General features: G+C 32.4%; 1 protein-coding gene across 1 annotated transcript; it reads right to left on the reverse strand.

Moving 5' to 3' along the window:
* Positions 1 to 10,738: 10,738 nt before the first annotated feature.
* LOC118042235 (LOB domain-containing protein 19) lies at positions 10,739 to 14,821 on the reverse strand. The gene is made up of 2 exons (XM_035049846.2): positions 14,439 to 14,821; positions 10,739 to 11,181 (listed from the first exon to the last, which is right to left on the reverse strand). Exons 1-2 carry the CDS (start codon positions 14,733 to 14,735, stop codon positions 10,837 to 10,839), a joined length of 642 nt encoding a protein of 213 aa, XP_034905737.1. The 5' UTR covers positions 14,736 to 14,821; the 3' UTR covers positions 10,739 to 10,836.
* Between the last annotated feature and the right edge of the window lie 4,764 nt (positions 14,822 to 19,585).

Consider the following 19,585-nt stretch of genomic DNA (forward strand, 5'->3'; position numbering starts at 1 on the left):
GGAATAAAATCGTTTAAAATCTCATGATGATCAAAATGCATGGTCATGCTAAGATTTTTTTAATTAAAAATAATCTTTTGATTAATTTGCCTTAATTTCCATCCATTTTAAATGTCATATATTCATCACACTCATGTTTTTCAATTTCACTATCCATGCAATCGCAACCTCTTATCATGAAACATATATAATCACCGTACCATTCATTTAGTTTACTTTTCATTCTTGCCATCTGACTTTTGTCAACTCATTCCATCCATTTTTCATTACAAACCTTTTATTTTATTTAAATACAAAAATCAAAATAAAAGTTGAGTAAAATTAGAAATCAGAAAATAAAAATTCAAAGCTTCTCCTCCCTCTCCCTTTCCACAATCCTCTCCATCATCGTCCTTGTCAATATAATCCATCACAATTAGAAAAATTGAACAAATCCAGCAAGCAACATGCCCAACCTCTTCATTTGCTCACCTCTACTTCTTCATTCCTCCCCCTCTGCCTCCACACGACACCTCTGTAAACACAGCCACCACAAAGCAACAAGCATACCCAACGACAATTGACACAACAATTAAACTTCTCCCCCCAACACCATAATCACACACCCAAACATCAATTGAACCCATACCCAATCACACCACCATCTTCACCGCTACAAGCAACACCAAGTCCCGCCATTTTAATTGTCAAAAACCCAAAACAGATCTCGCTGGCGTTGAACCATCTACGGGTTCCAGTTTGGAGCATAAGAAACACAACGAGACTTTTGGAGGTTGGGGTTGAACCATATACTGGTTCCAGTTTGGAGCATGTTGTTGGCACAAAGACTGGAGGCTATAACAGATCTCCTTGATGCGTGAAAGATTTGGGGGGAGATGAGGCTATTTTTGTCAGATGAAGAGCGGGTTTGTAACAGTAAGAGAAAAGCGTATCTTTATCCGAGTGTGTTTGATATACAGTAATGGTTTCAAAAAAGATGTGTTATAAAAAGTGTTTTTGGTTTGATATTTATATATATTTTTGTTAAAATTATAATTGAAATTAAAATTAAATAAAAAATAATTTAATATATTTGTTTAATAATATTTTTAAAATTGAGATTATAAAATAATTTTAAAAAATATATATTAATATTAATGGTTTTTAATTTAAATATTGTAGATTTAATTATTGTTATTATATCATAAAATAAATAATACTTTATGTAAAATATTTTTCATTAAACTATCTATAATTTCATTATGTATAAAATATATCTGAAAACGACTATGTTAAACCCTAGTTTTTTGAATAAAACATAATTAAAAAATTAAACATAAATTTTATTTTTTTTATTTTACTGGATCGGAACTGTTTCAATGCATATTGAGTTTTAAACTGAACTCGATTTGGCCAGAACTGGTTTGACCAAAACAGTATAGCATGCTACACTGTGCAGGTTAATTGTACTGTTTATTGAACAATACAATTAGCATGCACAGTAAAAAGTAAAAAGTAGGAATTCATTACTTTTCTTTACTTGCCTTTCAAACACAAAAATAATATGGAATTCATGAATAGTAAAATCACGTTGTTTACATGATGAAAGGGCTGAAAACTATGATATAATTAAAAATGCAATCAACAAACGGCCTTGGAGAAGCTACAATTTTCAGCGTAGCGCAAACCGAGTTTTGAAAGACACGGGCAACCCTAGGTGTAAAATAAATAAAAAAAATAAAAATAAGAAATACGATATGTTTTTTTAATGAACATGTTTGAGAAAGAATTAGAGACCCGAGTAGCAAGCGTGGCGACTGCATCACCTCATTGAAAGGATCAGGCTTATCATGTGATCGAATCTGAACGAAAACGCAAGCATGGGGCAGGGAAGATTTTGCAAGAACCATACGGCTCTTTTCTTTTCTTTTCTTTTCTTTTTTAATCAGAGAAGAGGGCGATGAAAGAAAAAACAAACAGTAAAAATGTCAGGGGGTGGTATGTTAGCAAAAGCAAGTTTGAAAAAGGAAACATTTGATTTATTGAATAATGGAGGTGGTCGGGTGGGCATGCTTACTCTAGTTGTCGTGTTTCTAATTATGATCCTCAACTTTGAAAATCTTGACTCAATCTTTTGTTAGTTAAAATATGTATGCGTATGCGTGGATCTTTATCTTTGAAACACTCTTGCTTGGTTTTTCTTTTTGTTTTTTAGGGGTGTTTGGCATAATTTTTGTTTTTATTTTTAGATCTTTTATTAAAATATTAATTTTAATATTTTTCGTGTTTTTTTATGATTTTACGTATTAATATAAAAAATTAAAAAAAATACTTTATTTTATTTACAAATAAAAATTATTATACACCAATATTATAAATATTCCCTTGTTGTCATGTTTGGAATGAAATTGTCAATTTGTCACAGGTGGAATGTAAGGTGAAAAGGACTCTATAGGTGAAAACTATAGCTATTGATATTTTCAAGCCCACTACCCATCAAGATCTCGACCATTTGACCATTGGATCTGCCATGGCTAGTGTCCCATACACAAATCGTAGGTATATGTTATAGACTCCCCCTGTTTTTGGATTTTCTTATAAAAAAAATAAAAACAGTAAATTTAAAGTTTTTACAAAATAATAACGTTTAAACTTTTTTGATGAAATATCACGATATCAATATTATTTTGTATAGCCAAAAATAGAAACAGTAAATTTAAAGTTTTTACAAAATAATGAATAGCCAAAGATATTGCAGCGGAGAAGACTTCACAAAACCAAAGATACTATTTGGGAAGGGGCTCCAAAAACATCTCAGCAGATTGCAGAGAAGGCCTCTCAAGCGAAGGGCACTGTCCTTGAAGGGAGCCTAGGTAAAAGACACTGTAGTTGAAGGGCCTCAAAAATCCACCCAGAATGCTGTAGATAAGGGAAGGACACTGTTGTTGAAGGGACTAAAAAACCTACCCATTATCTTGCAGAGAAAGGAGCACAGGTAAAGGACACCATTGTTGAAAGGGCTAAGAAATCCACCCAGTACGTAGCAGAAAAGGGAGCACGGGTAAAAGACACCATTGTTGAAAGTGATAAGAAAACTTCAGAGTATGTTGCAGAGAAGGAAGTAACAGCTAAAGATGTGATAGCGCAAAATGGCAAAAAAGTGGTTCGTTGCGTAGAGAAAGTGACAAAGAACTTGTTCATTGTGTGTGTGTATATATATTTTTAATTAACGTGGGTGTCTGGACCAGCTTGCATATACCTCGACTAATCCCACGGGCCCTAAAGTTAACGACCATGTAAGCCTCCAGTGGCCATCATATAAGTAACTTAGAGTTTGAACCTGAGACCACAAAAAAAACAAACTTTTTGGTCTCAAGATTTTTACCGTTAGATCACCACCTAGATGATTGGATCTCCACCTATTAATTTATGTTGCGATTCATAATTATAGCATTTATTTAAATTTAGGATTAATTAATTAACCAATTCATTAAACCAATCGGTAATTGTAAGAAAAATCATAAAATGGCCAAAACTAGAGCCCCATGGCTTTTTTTATAGCTTGGAGTTTAGACTCTTATATATCTTTGAATCCATATGAATGTGTCAATGTAAAAAGAAGACTACAGTTGTGATGGTCATCACTGGTTGGCTATTAAAGACGTTCAAATTGAATCTCGGTTTTAAATTTCAACGCGGATATCATTTGTGTTCCCTCCGATTGTTGACACCAGTTTTACTGTCATGGTTGAAGACAGCTATGGAGGGAATAATTTAATAATTTTAAGTACCTGATACTCTTTTTAATTCACAAATCAATACCGCCACCACAAACATATATTATAATATTTTTTTTAAAAAGTATATATTACAGCACTATTACAATTAAAATTAAACAAAAAAAAACTTAAACACTAAGGAAAATTACTGTTGACTCGGATACAAAATTATTATGAATGGCAATAGTCTGCATTTTTTTTAGTTGTTCAAGCTTTTTTGGTTCATCAATTTTATACTTTTAAATTGGATTAGGTAAATATCACACTTTATATTTTATATAGGCTGGCTTTCTGTAGGGTTTTCGCGATGTCTGGGAAAAAAAAGCAGTCAATTAATGTTTGCTTTGACAAATTTAAATGAAATTATATTGATATAAAATAATTTAAGTTATGAGAAATTTGAATAATAGACAAATATTCAATCTTTTTTCTTGGAAGAATTAGGGACTAAGTGCAAGAGAAAGGGAAGATCATTCCTAAATTTTTCTTGGTCATTCAATTTTTTCTTCTTCTTTCAATTTGATCATTTAAAATGTGTATTTTATTATTGTACTTAAAAATGTTTCTTGGTTGTCTATATATGAGAATTCCATAATGCCGATGCCAAGAAAAACTTTCATCGCTTGGTTGATGATTAATTTTGTAAGATAAATTTTAATTTTATTTATCTAAAACAATTAGGGCTTGAGTGATTAAATTTGAGATTGTAAACAATAGAAAGACTAGGGTTGGAAAATGGGTTGGCAAGCAATGAGTACGACTTTCTCTGTTGTCAAAATGCCATCTTTGGTGGTGTTCAATACATCTCAATGAGATCTTTTCAGTGGCATAGTGTGTGTGTGGCAATTGGTTGTCTTTGGAGAGTTGTTTTTCTTATTTCTTTTCTTTTCTCTTTCATTTTATTGGATTTCACGCTACTTTATCAAAAATTCAAAGCACTCCTTTTATTTTGTTTTTATTTCAAATTGAGTCCTTCTTCTTCTTATTTCTTTTTTCTTGGGTCCTTTATATATATATATATTTTAAATTTTATCCTTTAATATTAAATTTGTTGAGAATTAAGATCCATGTTTTTTTATTAGGTAATCTCTGTTTTATGATATGAGTCAGGGATTTAAAAAATTAACCTAGCTTAACATTATTATTTTTTACGTTGTTTTTTTATTTTGATTTTATTTTACAATTTTATTTGTTAATATTGAATTTGTTAAAAATTAAAATTCCTTATATTTTTCAGTTTGTTTTTTTTCTATAAGACTATTGTAGTCTCATGCTACTACAATCTACTCATAAACTAAACAAATATCACAATTAATCATTTAATTCCCAAAATATAGAGTGACTACAATTTTCTAGTTTTAATCAGTCTCCTTAAGCTAAGTTAATTTGGAAGATTAACAAGCCAATTTAAATCGACTTCATCACAAATGACAACGGAAAATGAAAACGGTCATCTCTAGTTGCTCTTCAGTAGATTAAAAGCCAATTTAAATCGACTTCATCACAAAAAAACGGTTATATCACCAGTAACACTGACAAGTATTGTGGTTCGAGACAGAAAAAACCAGCTCGAAGCTCTTCAAAGGAGTGGTCTTCTTGTTCAAAAAAATTTCTCGCTGTTTCAGGGGCACAAGAAACATAAGGGGTAGCTGGTGTTAAGACCGTCAGCATAGGAACTGATGTTGTTGGAGGAGTTTAAGCCACTGGAATAGCCAGCGTGTCAGGTTCCTTTTTCATCATCTCCAGCATAGATCAAATTTGAAGGTGTATCCATTGCTCTCTTGTGTTTAATGCTCCACTTGGTGTTATTTTCTGCTCCTCCACTAAATTAACTATGTTAGACAGGGGTTTCCGTATCAAGCTTGACTCATTTTCACGTGCCTTTGCAGCAGCAGTAGAGGGACGCTTCTTTACTAGTTGACCAAAAATCTCTGAGTTTCTCCTACCTACAAAGTTCTGTACAACTTGAACAATGAAGAATAGAAAGTTTCGAAACGGGAAATTTCGAAATGATTAGTGTGTTTTGAGCTTATGGCTCTCAAGAAGCAAACTAATGAAGTGTCTTGCTTGCAACTGACCAAACAGTCGGTTCTTCCAGCTGAAACTGCCAGGAACCATTCATCAATTTAAGTTCAAAATATGATAATATTCTTGTAGATCCCACTGTCATGCAGGAAGAAAAAGTCCAATTTGATCCAGAGAACTAAGATGCAAAACCACCGTGTGGCCCGTGTCTTGAGGAGGTGCATCGGTCTAAGACATTGCCCTTTTTTGTCTGGATTCACAAGAGGAGATTTTCTTTTCAGCTTTGGAGTTTCAAAGCATTGCTCCACCAAGAGAGAGTTTCCGATTACTCTGCAACTCCTATGGAAGTTCTGGAAGGCTTCCTCCCTCTCTGTAACCGGGACTTGGTTTTGACCGGAAAAGCACTTCCTGCTCTGAAATCAGCTGTGCCCGACGTTTCTTCCGGTCCTATAATGCATAAATAATTACAGTAAGAGGTGTGAGGAAATGTTTCGTAAAAATAACCCTACACTTTTTCCTATAAAGCTAAATAAAATGAGAACCGTAGTCTTTGCCTGATTCTTTCTTGTTCATTTTCTTGCTTTAGACTGCTGTACTGCTCAAGCCTAGAAAGAAGGCGTCCCTATGTAAAAGAAATGTTTCGTAGAAATAACCCTACACTACTTTCATTGTTGCATATTATTCTTGTACCTTTAGCCATCTGTAGGCGCTGGTAGGTCTTAAATAGGTCTGTATGGGCATCAAGTGAATAAGTTAATTTAATCCATATACCTTTTGCTGTGATATTCAACCACATGTCATATATATAGAAAGGTTATTCAGTGTGTACTTGTTAAAAATATATTTTTTTATTTTTAATATTAGTATATTAAAATCATAAAAAATACTAAAATAATATTAATTTAATATATTTTTTTGAACCAGACACAATTTTAAAAACATAATTTAAAGTGAAGAAACAACAAGCTCTTCATCTTTTCTGCTTATGACCAAATGTGTTTTTTGCTGGGCTCTCTCTTGTTTGAAGTTATTGAAGAATTTTGTGCCAGATTCTTTTTGATGTTTTTATATATATATATATATATATATATATATAATATATATTTAATATAGATGTTTGGACTAATTTGTGTATATCTCGCCTAATTTCACGAGCTTTTAGAGTGAATAACCATATAAATCTTCAGTAATTCTAAGATTTGTGAGACTCAAACTAATAATTTCTACAAAACAAATCTAGAGTCTGATTAATTAAGTTAAACCCTCGTTACTATTGTGTAAAAAGGTTATGCCCCTACTTTGGGAATATGATATACAGGCTTCATGCGTCATTGTACACCATGCATATGTGGTTTGTTTTTGGAGGGTATCTTTCTTTCCTTCTTTAGCTTATTCTTCTTTTGAGCAAGAGAAGGAAAGATCATAAATTTTAGTTGGTTTGCTAAACCCTTGGAAACTTTTTAATCTTTGTCCATGTTAGCTCCTTACCACATATGATAAACTTGCGATAATTATATAGAGAGCAGGAGTTAAGGCTAAATCTCTCACTCTTGTGCCATCTTATTTGTGTTCTTGCAGGGGGTGCTGTTTTTTCTCTCTTTAATAGTAAGCTAGTGGACAGAGAATGGTTTCTTTAGGTATTTATTGCGAGTTAGCTATTTGAGGTTCACAATTAAAGTTTGTGATGCAACAATGACAATTTGATCTCCATAAATGATACCGCATTTTACCAAACATGAAGAATTTTTCAATCGCGGACAATGCTTTCTGGAAAATTCATAAACTGCGTTGAAATAGTTTTCTACATTCTGTCATTTCATATTTCTTTTGCAATGCTTATATATTTTGTTGATTCTGGATCTGGAAATCATGCAGTGTCAGTTTGTCTTGAAACTTTTTAGCTTCTTCAATTAAAAATAAACAGTGGGGTTCTTTTAGCTAAATTTTGCACAGATTATGTTCAAATAGGAAATGGCGGTGTATTCACTATTCAGGACACTGATAAGTTGTTCTTTTCCCGTGTGATTTTTATTATACAGCTTGATCTGAAGGTTCAGATCATGCTACACATGACATCTAAAATGCCGTCGTTGTGTCTTTCCGGATAGCAATTATCTTTAAGTTATGCAGGAGTGCTCAATCTGCAATACTGCATCAATTAAATGGATATGAATTAAGAGCGTCAAGCTAAGGGCTTGCTGTCTTTTCTCCTCTGAAGAAACTCAAGCTCGCTGCAGATTTTGGGCTAGAATAGCAATGGCTATATGTCCTATGTCCTAAGGTACATAATTATGTTCTTCACTGTTCTGTTTATGCTTCTCTTCTTGAAACTAACTGGTCAGTCCATGGTCAAAGCGTGGCTTCTCTTTTATCTATCTTATCTCCTATGGCTATTCAAGTCTCAAGGGAGTCTTGATATTTTTGAAGAAAAACACGTCTCTCGCTGACATGATGGATCAGTATTCAACATTCTACTGGCTTGTATCATTTTTTTCTTTTGAAGATACTCTTTTAATGTTACTTGATCTTCTAATTCTTTTTCATTAACTGTTTGTTTGTTTCATGAGTCGTTGGTTACTCCGCCTTCAAAGTTCAACCATGAAGCAATATTGCTTTGAAGGTCAAAGAAGGTTTGCACTAAGAAAATACTTATCTTGTACTTCTGCTTAGACAGTTTTTGTAACTGTCACCATCTCCGATTTCTAATAATTACCTGTTCTCGTTATTATCTTTCCCATCTCCGGTTTGTTGGATCTGTGGCTATATATATTGGCATCCCAAGGTTCTTTGGAGCCCGAACACACTCACTAGTCTTTGGGGCATAAAATATAATCACAGTGGATTGTGATTCGATAATGTTTCCTTTTCTTGGCCACAAGTAATGTGAAAGCATGGGCTGTGAGCTAAAGTCGATTCCCCTCGCATGCTAGTTCCATTCCCCTGCAATTTACTTTAATTACCATGTGGCTTTATATTGATTATGCTCTGGTCAATATTAGTAAAGATTCTACCTAACGCATCGTAATCTGTAATCAAGGGTCTATCTGCATGTGGACAATGTGAACTCTGTTCTGGTAATGGAGATCCATCCGTTTAAGTTCTAGAATTACTCTGTTTCTTTAGTACGTTCCCTGCCTTGATTTTTTTTTTTTTTTGGAAAGTGCACTTTGAAGGCCAAGTAAATAAGTAAAACTCCGACTGTTCCAGACTCTCACAAAAAATACACATCTTAACTTGAATTTAAGACCAGTTATACAGATTTTAAACCCTTTATCATTACCTCACATCCCTTGTTGCTTTAATGGATTAGCCAACAGAAGATGACTTCGGGGTTTTTCATGCTCTTGTTACGCATATCATGCTAGCATGCTATGGTGCTTTTTTCAGTTTCCTACATGGTTTATCAGTTTAAGTGGCTCTCTGACACCATCTGCTTTCACCTATGCTTAGATTTTGTAATATTTGATGTAGGGAATTATGGTTTGAAATTTGGATTGCCTTGAGAAACGTGTGATGTCTTTGGAGTTGTTGCTGGATCATTATGGAAACTCAGGAAGGTAATTCCTGCATGACCCGATGCGGCAGGATGTGCTTTTTAAGTAACCAACATGCTAATAATGCTAAGGTTCGCTCTGTTCATAATGATAGCAGCCGTTGCTTAATAAAGAGCAACGAGTTAATTATTAAAAATGTATGAAAAGAGTCGTGTGAGCTTAGTTAATGGTAGTTGATTTATAGTTATTAGACCCGGAATGTCCCGGCAGATTGGTCCAGGATATGGTGACTGGATCGGTCCGGGTTTGTCAAAAAACCGGCCGGTGTAATGACCTGGCCAAACCCGGTTGACCCGCCGGGTCGACTTATAACCCGGGCGAGACCCAATTGTTTTTTTTCAAATATGATTTTTCTTCTATACCCCTATTTTCATATTTTTTTAGTAGGTTAATAACACTTTTTAAAGTTCATTATGTAAATATTAAAAAAGTGTTTTACTTTTTCAATGTGAAATTTGAAATTCTTTAGTATATATATTCTATATTTTTTTAATGTGGGATTTGAAATTCTTTCGTATTTATACTATGTGTTCACAAGAAAAAAGTTATATTTTTTCAATATTGGATTTGAAATCTTTTAGTATATATACTCTATGTTCTCAAGAAAAAAAATTATTTTTTCAATATAGAATTTGAAATTTTTTTGTATATATATTCTATGTCATAAGCAAAAAAGTTATGTTTTTTCAATGTGGGTTAAGAAAATTTTTTAGTTTAAATACTTTAACTTAAAAATATAATATAGTATCTTTTTAATATGAGATAAAAAAAACTTTTTAAAAAATCATTTTAAACTTCATTATTTACAACATTTATAATTTATACTTACATTGATTTTTTTAATAAAATATTAAAATTTTTAATATATATTTTTTAATTTTTTTAAGTTGATTCAGATTAACTTAAGTTAATCTATAAAATTTAAAACTTGATCTTTTAACTGGATCAACCCTGAACCAAGTTTGATAACTCGGAGTTAATTCGAATCGTTTCCTTTGAATCGTTTCCTTGGGTTTTCGGTGGAGAACGGCTTCGATGGATATATTTCCGTACAAGGGAAGTAGCCGTGATGAGCAAGATAATGGGCCTACTCAGAAAGCCACACTCAACCATTAGAGACATGCAAAAGCAGCTAGACATGCGAAAGCACCCAATCTCTTCCACTTAGACTTAACTGTGGTTCAACATTAGAGAAGTGGCTGTACCATAATGTACAAGTATCGAGTCTGAACTGCATCTTCAGGGTATTATTCATTTTGTTGAAATATGCCAAGGGATTAAATGAATAAACTCCCCTTCGCTGCTCACTTATTGTTATGAATCGTGCTTGTAAACTGATTTTAACCAGTTCGATTTCCTAAAATCTAGATCTTGGGCTTAGAGAAGCGGAGACGGAGGGGGAAAAACAAGTACAGTTATACCAGATAGATTGTGAAATAAATACAAGATGAGCGCACTGGAAAGACAACAGAAGCCAAATTCAACAAGACCTGGAATTTCTAAGGAGAGTTTGGAGGCCTAAATCTAACTCCTGGCAAGCATCTAGACGCAAACGCTCGAGCCAATTCGTGGAGATCCTCATTATCAATTCCATGCTCTGATGGATTGTAGAAACCAGTCGATTCTGTGGATGCTTGTTGCGGCTGTAATTGTAACTGATCAAAGTGCATTGATATGTTAGAATTCGAAGCTAATTTTGAGAACGATGGTACTTCTGAAGATGAACTAAGACTCATTAGGGAGTGGCTTTGAGCACACAGAGGTGGTGGCTGAGGGGAAGGGAGACACCGCAATGTTGAAAGGTGGGCTTGAATGTAGGCCAGCTCTGCTTGCAAATTCATGACCTATAATCACCAGAAAAAGTTCTCATCAGAACCCTGTTACCTTCCAAGTAGCATCCATCGAACTCGTATAAAAAAGGGTAGGATCCAAATTTCAACTTGTAATCCAGGAGCATAATGATATTTGTTTTTGTTTTTCATTATAAGAAGCAAGTGTCGGTGATGAATCTGTATACATAAAAGTCTAGCACGTTTATTGAAACGGACCATGCATTAAAAAGAAGATGGTTGCCTTTCCATGTATTTTTTCAAGGAGTAGGTGAAGAACATGAGCTGCTCTTGGAAGAGCTGCTGCTACCATGGAAAGTAGAAACCAGAAAAGGAGAAAAAAAAGGCAAATGATTAGAATTCAAAGATCACCAGCTAACATGGGAATTACGTCAATGTGATTTGTTTATAATTAAACTGTTAAGGCTGAATTCCACAAGAGCAATCAATGACAAAAGTAAAATGAAATAAAAGAGAGGGAATTTATAATGAATACGCTGTCTGTGCATACTCATTGGCATGTTTACTCTAATGTTCATAATGTTTTTTTTTTTTCTTTTTGTATCCTAACTTTTTATTATACTTAATTTGTTCACTAAACTTTATTTCTTTGTTTTTCGTTTCTTTACTAGTTATGTCAATTCGGTTTTATATTTTATAGTTTGTTTTGTTTTGCATGCTTGTGCATACATGCTATAATAAATATTATTTTTACATTGCATTTAAGATTTCTATTAAAATAATAATTATAGAGTTGTATCTTTTTTATACTTCGGTACTTGTCTTTTTTAATTTACATTCCAGTCATAAAATTATTTTTCTTTACATTTCAATCCTTAAAAATAAAGAAAGGAGAGATAAAGCTACTAAAAAGGAAGAGGATAGTGAGAAAATTTTTGATTAACTACATTCTAGCAAGAAAAAAAAACAAACAATTGATAAGAAAGTTCAATTAAGGTAGTTTTGATCTCTATTCATGCTGAAAAAAGTAGAACGAAGTTCAAAAAATCTGATTTAATTTTGAGTTTTTAAGCTAATTAATGTGTTTTGACCTTTAGATGTTTTTGAATATTTTAAGGTTAAAACGTTGAAAATTAGGCTTTGGGTTTTCTAAAACTTAAACTCCAACTTTCGATAATCAAAATTTGTTGCAACATAAAACATTTTGTATGCTTTCTTTTTTTAAAAAAATCTAGGCACATAGGCCTTGATTTGCCTCTGCTAACCTCCTCCTTTTTTTTAGATTTTTTAATATACTAAAATAAAATTATTTTTGTTTAAAACAATTACGATGATATTTTAAAAATAATGATACTTACTTTTCATATAAGATTAGAGGTTTTTAATGGTAATATAACACTTAATTTATGAATAATTAATTATATATAAGTCTAATAAGCATAACTTTCTTTTTTTTAAAAAAAATCTCATCAATATTCAATGCAAGTAAAATATCTCAATTTTTTATTGTAGTTTTTACAATTTTCTCACATGAACTATATATTCCTTTATTTTCACATATAGCAGCATAAAAATTATTAGGTGAAACTCGCCAGAAAAAAACTGGTATCCAATGTTTTTTTTAACTAGAGGTTGGAACTCCACTATTTAAAATATTTAAAAAAATTTAGTGTATTCAAAACACTCGCAAAAACAAACATATTCTAAAAACAAATCGAGCACTCCACTAGTTATCTTTTCCAAACATTGTAAACTTCTGGACTCTCTATCTCAAAGTCCTATCATAAGTAGTCAAAATTAATTAACAAAGGAGCGCTGTTACACCTAATTTAGTGAAGCAAGTAGCTAGATGCTAATTGGTTATCTGCCCATCAAGCCTAGCTGCTAGATGTAAGAATCACAGACACTCCATGAAGGAAATTTTATATCCTCTCATTAAAAATGAGAAACCCTAACATAACCCACCGACAAGGGTTTGATCATGAACAAAATGGTCTCGTAGGTATATCCATGTCTGCCCGTGTGATTATATATAAGAACTTCTGGTCTCTAGCTAGCAGAATTGCCATAATAGAGCCAAAACATATATAGGTTAGGTCCCACTATGATCGCTTCTTACAAGGAACATTAACCCTCCTTTGTTGATCATAATTAATAAATGCATCAAGAATTCAATATTTCGCAGATTACAAGTAATATTAATTATATAGGACTGCCCCTCAAAGTCAAAACCACATATACTTGAGTGTTTCTCGAGCTTTGCTTTGTACGCCTTCAGTCAATCCTCTCTCGGAGTTTTACCATTCGCACAGAATCTAAAGCGCAAGTCAGCCTAAATTTCACGCAACTTTATTTTTGGTTGAAAAACATGATTAGTTTTTTTACACCCCAAAACATTGATAAATATATTCAGTCAATAAATGCAAGCTCATTACACCGAGAAACCAAGGGAGAAGTGATGTTTGAAATTAAAAGAAACTAATTAAAGAGATGTTGGCGAACCCTAGCAATTAAGTATAATCCACAAGAATACTAGACTTCACGTGCTTTGGGACTAGAAAACAAGAAACCCTACGGAAAGTTAAAAGTTAGTAGCAATAATCTGTTCATATTCGCGTATGAATATGCCAAATTAACCGGTGATGATTTCACAAACTTGTGAAACAAACAGTAATGTGCAGATCCCGACCGACCAACTAGATTTAGCTTTAGAGTTCTAGACATGAAAACAAATCGTAATGCCGCCACGAACAATTTACACGGCAATCGTGTGAATTAAGTTCAAGAAAACTGGTAATATTAAAGCCTGACAAAAAGTTTGCGGCATGTTGATATTGATGATCTAGTTTATGTTTTATAACACAATAGAAATCACACTCCCCACATATGAATTAACGGGACATAATGGAGTCTCTTTAAGAAGATTTATCATATTAAAGGTCTTTTGAAAGTAATTTGAAGTAGGAGCAAGTTCCTGAAAATCCCTTTTAGTTAACATAATATGGAAGCAGACAGCACAAACCAATTTTACTCGAGAAGATCTTGTCGACCCCAAATTATATCAGCAGATGACACTTAAATCTCTAATGGATATATAACAAATTAAGAAAAGAGGTTATGTAGTGATAAGCTACAATTACTCCCGATTAAATTGTTCTTCCACCACCGTACGTTCTGTGCAAGTTTAGAAGGGAAAGGGGGGATCGAGAAAGCTAAAGATGATCAAATAAAACCCTAACACGACAAAACCTTCAAGTAATAAATATTGAAAGGTTTGGCCAATTAATTATCATCAAGAAATAAATATTTACCTGTTGTTGGAGAGTGAAGATGTGGCCAACACAGCCATAAACAGGGTCTCTAACCCTGGTCAAGGCCTCGTAACAAAGAGTAACAACAGCATCCAGACGCTTGTGAGTAGGTATGCGCAAGAGAAGCTTAGAAGCATTGCTAGCACCAAAGACCTTGTGCACTGCTGCAAAGTGAGCTGTTCCTTGATCAGGATCAAAGTATGGTGCAAAAATGCATCCTTTTACACACTTTCTCCTTAGGAACTTGCAGGCACCACAAGGTCCACTTCCATTATTTGCACCAGCAGTACTCATCATCTTCTCCCTGCAGAAATGACCCCCTTCCTTGGGGTTTCAGCTTCACTCTTTGTGGGGTCTATTGAGACAGAAGATGGAGAGAGATATGAAACGAAGGCATGAATGGGTATTTATTTACTCCATCAGAGACGAGAAAGGTCTGTTTGTCTTCATTTTACCACTAAATTTGTTTTTTTAAATTATTTAAAAATTTATTACGTTTCGATATTGATTACGTAAGACTGCAAATGAGTTTACTTTCCACTTTATATTTCATGTTCGAATTGAATAAAAAACTGTATTTTTTTCCCTGATACATCAATTAGATGTAGATAAATGACCAGCTTGATTTAAACATTGGAGAAAAACAAATTAATAAAAGGCTTTCATAAATATTTAAAATGCAAATTGAGAAAAAAATTATATTGATGTGTGAGAATTGATAGAAGATTTATATCTGTTTTTTTTTAAATTAACTAATTAATTAAAAAATGCAAAGAGATTAAATTTTAGAAAAGTGAGTGTACTTTTTGTTCAAACTTTAAAGCCACGGCAACCATGGGGGGGGGGGGGGGGCGGGCGGGGGCGAGCAAGATTGCGTGAAGCAAACATACATGCGGCGAACGACAGTATATCAACATCCAACCGCCGCAGTAGTGGCCACGTGCGAGACCCCACGTGGGACAAACATCCTATCTCCTCCTTTCCCATCAAAGTATCTCTCTCTCTCTCTCTCTCTCTCTCTCGTCTCTTCTATGATTTCTTTTAGAGACAGAGACAGTGAAAGATAAGAGGCTTCCAGTTTTCTTTTACTTCTGTTTCTTGTCTTCGTCATCATTATCTTCATCTACCTAACACTGTGACTGTAGATAGAGTTTAAAAATACAGAAAATTATATACAGAAACTCATGTTATATAGGACGATTAGTATCAAAGCTTTATTAAATCATATCACATTCATTTTATTTGATAAAAACTTTGCAGTAAATATATTTAAAAATTATATAATTATATCTTAAAACTGAACCCACAACTTAAACTTTTAAATAAGATAGAACATCAAGCAAGAGCAAAGAGTAACAGCAATTGTGATATGAGAGAAAAGCTGCAATTGTGATCTGAGAGATCAGCACACTGTAACTTGCTACTATTTGCGTACAGATGCAAATCTGCGAGCAGTTTTACAATTTTTTCCAAGCGTTGGTACAAGTTACTCCACTCCGGGAAGGATGAATGAATGAGTTAAAGAAACGATGGTCTAATATTCTGAAGAGTGTAAACAATCATTCAGTCAACTTGGAGTCCAGCATTATTGGTTTTCAGGAATGATAGTAATGTCTGCTCCAATCATAGCTAGCTAGTAGCGTCACTTTGAATATTTACAGGTACACTGGTTTAATTCACTAGCTGTGTGGTGGCTAGCATACACACACACACATACATATGCACTTCCATTTCCTGTATGAAAAAAACATATCCCGTGACTCTCTCCTTGAAGTGCATGCGAAATGGTGACAATTCTATTATTGTGTTTTCTACAGCGGTAACTTTTGTAGTTATGATTTGAAAAAATTTATTTTATAAAAAATATTTTTGGTTAAGGTTGGTTTGATATTTATATATATTTGATTAAAATTGAGGTTGAATAAAAAATAGTTTAATGTGTTTAGTTAAACATGCATTTCAAATTGAGACTATAAAATAACTAAAAAAAATATATATTAGTATTGATGATTTTTAATTTAAATATTATAGATTTAACTACCACTATTACATCATTAAATAAATAATACTTTATATCAAATATTTTTTATTATTCCATTAACTTATCTACAATTTCATAACGTATGAAATTTATCTGACAAGAACTACGGTTTTCATGGTTTTTTTAGCGTGCAACAAAATCATATAAAATATCATTATAAACAAAATTGGAATTACGATCAAATTATGTAAATACTACGTCATTATGCAATCTTCTTCTAATTTATATAGTATTGTTGAATAATATTAAACACTAGTTTTTTAAAAGAAAAACACAATTAAAAAAAATTGATTTTTTTTTACTAGATCGGACGAGTCCAACGAACAGTGGAGTCACTTTTCATGCGAACAGTGACAAGTGAATTAATTCACCAAACACTGTTTACTTCTTGAAGTAAACAATGTAGAGTGAATTAATTCATTATGCGCATATGGCAATGGGACCGGCAATGAAAAGCAGCAATTTTTTGCTTTAGCAAAACTAGTGGTATGACCACAATTTTTAGTGGGACCCATCTCTAAAATCCGCGTTGAAATGTTTAACCAAACGGCTATATATAAATTGTGGTTGGAGCAAAACACATTTCACCAAACGAACACTAATATCTGGATGGAAAATAGTTATTTTACAAAAGGTTATTTTCATGAAGAGTAGGTTTCAGATTAGATTATTTTATGATATTTGATATGGTTATAAGAAATAAATTGAAAAATATTTTTTAGTGTTTATTTATACCATGAAAAATAAGTTAAAAAATAATTTTTTAATATTTTTTAACAAGTTCATCAAAATAAAGGGGTCAAATCTTACGGTCAAAAAAGTTAAAGGATCATGAAATTAGAAAACAAATCAATTTTATAATTTATTTTAAATAAAATAAATAATAATTAAAATAATAAGGATCAAATCTAATAAATAAAAAAGTGTAAAAAAGATGAGATTTGAAGAAAAAATTTAATTTTATAAATTAATTGATATAAAACAAGTAGCAATAAAAAAAAATTATAGTATTTAGTCATTTTTCCTTTGAATTTATTTTTTAAAATTTTGGATAAAGTTTTTCAAAGTAAATAAAAAAACACTTTTTTTAATGTTAATTTCTCGTTCGACAGGAAAATATTTTTACGTTGAACAACGTTTTTTTTAAGGTTATTAAACATTAAGAAAGTAATAAAAGTGTTTTTTTTCTAGAAACAGATAGGCATAGTACAAAACGAGACTATCACAGCTCAAAGGGAGTGCCATCAGCCATGATCTCAGGATCCGTACGAGCTCACGATGCCAAAAAATCCGTGTACGTTTACATAAAAAAGAATAAATTGGATTATAGATGTGGGACTCCATATATCACAAGATCACCGTAATTTTGCGAGAGGCTTGTTTTGTTCTTTGAAAAAGGTTAATTTTGTAAAAATCATCATACTTTTGTGAGTGGTTCGTCTTCTTAATTTTATATATATATAAAAAAAACGCAATAAGTTTTAAAAAAACGCAATAAGTTTTCTCGTATCTTTGTCATAGATGAATGTTTTATTTCTTATTTATTTATTAAAAAATTAAGATTGGTTGCGAAGATCATTAATTTACTTGATGGCTTGAAATGGAACTTTCAGGATGTTGGGAGTAGATTAGAGATATTGTAATCAAACAAGGAACTTGGTTCCTGAATTATACTCTATGCAAATACCATTTATATATAAGTTTTATTTGATTGTTGTAATTTATAATACAATGAATTCTTGATATGTCATTAATTATATATAATAATACAACTAAATTTGTTAATTTAGTTGAAAATCCAAATTCATCAATATTCACCATAAATAATGAAATTATCAACTTAATTAATGTATTTTATAGCTAATTATCATATTTTATATCTAATTTGTCAAAATCTTTGAATTTATCTAAGAAAACCTTAATTATAATTCCCAATCGATAATCCAAAATCATTGATTTTCTTTGAAAATAACAAAATTAATAACTCAAAACAATGCATTTTATAGTTAATTAACCTAATTTAAATCTAATTCACAAAAAGCCTAATTTTTCTAAAAACACCTAATTCTAAACCCTAGTATTTTTCAAAATAACAATTAACACAAATTAGTATAAATTGATTGAGTAAAAATGTGTAAATACCTCTCAGTGTTGAATGCTGATAATGGTGGCCGAAACTTTGGTTAAAAAGAGACTCGTGGTAAAAAGAGGCTCACTAGTGGAGAGAGACTCACTAGTGGGTGTGGAGAGAGAAAGAGGCTCGTCACGGTAAAAAGAGAGAGGGTGATATTGCGGTGGTTGAGCGGGTGTTCCGCAATGGGTGAAGAGGGGTAAGGTTATGGGTACCGACACGTTCGCGGAAATGGTGGATATAAGAAGTGGATGAAATGGGAAATAAAAGGAGAAGCGTGAAGAAATTAGATCCACGGTTATAATTCATTTGAAATCGCATGTCTCACATGCAATGCAACTTGTTTTTTAAAATATTTTTTTACTGTATTATTTTATGAAAACTATATGAATTCTGTAGTAATGAAGCATATCACACAACACCAAAACTTTCAAGAGAACGGTGAACATGATAAATTTCCTAGACAGTTCGACGAAAATGACTTTGAAGTTGAGAAAAGCTGTTCATAGATTTCATGATTGTCTAGTCCAAAATATTTCTTTGACTGATTGACTAGCATTAAAAAAACAAAACCAAACTAGTTTCTGTCTCCCTAAAGTACTTATGTAACTAATAAATCAGGGCACGTAATAGCTGCTTTGCCATATTTTATGGTGACATCCTCGAATTTATAATGCATTTTTTTCAACAGAAATTTCAATGATGACAACCATATATATATATATATATATATATATATATATAAAATCTTCTGATTCCTAGGTGTTGACCGCACGGATGGTAGAAATTAGAAACTTCAAACTTGCGGGGGGCTATTTTAGAGGAATTACATTTCGTTATTGAGCTGTGATCGGGCTGCACATTTTCTGTTTGTAAAAGTTCAGGCAACCCTAATTACAGAACATCACTTCAAGATCAAGGTTCAAGAGTACACTAATTTGGGACTCGAACAATTAAAAAATGTGTGTTTTCTTG

This window comes from Populus alba, chromosome 2, assembly GCF_005239225.2.
Source record: "Populus alba chromosome 2, ASM523922v2, whole genome shotgun sequence".
Lineage (NCBI taxonomy): Eukaryota > Viridiplantae > Streptophyta > Magnoliopsida > Malpighiales > Salicaceae > Populus > Populus alba.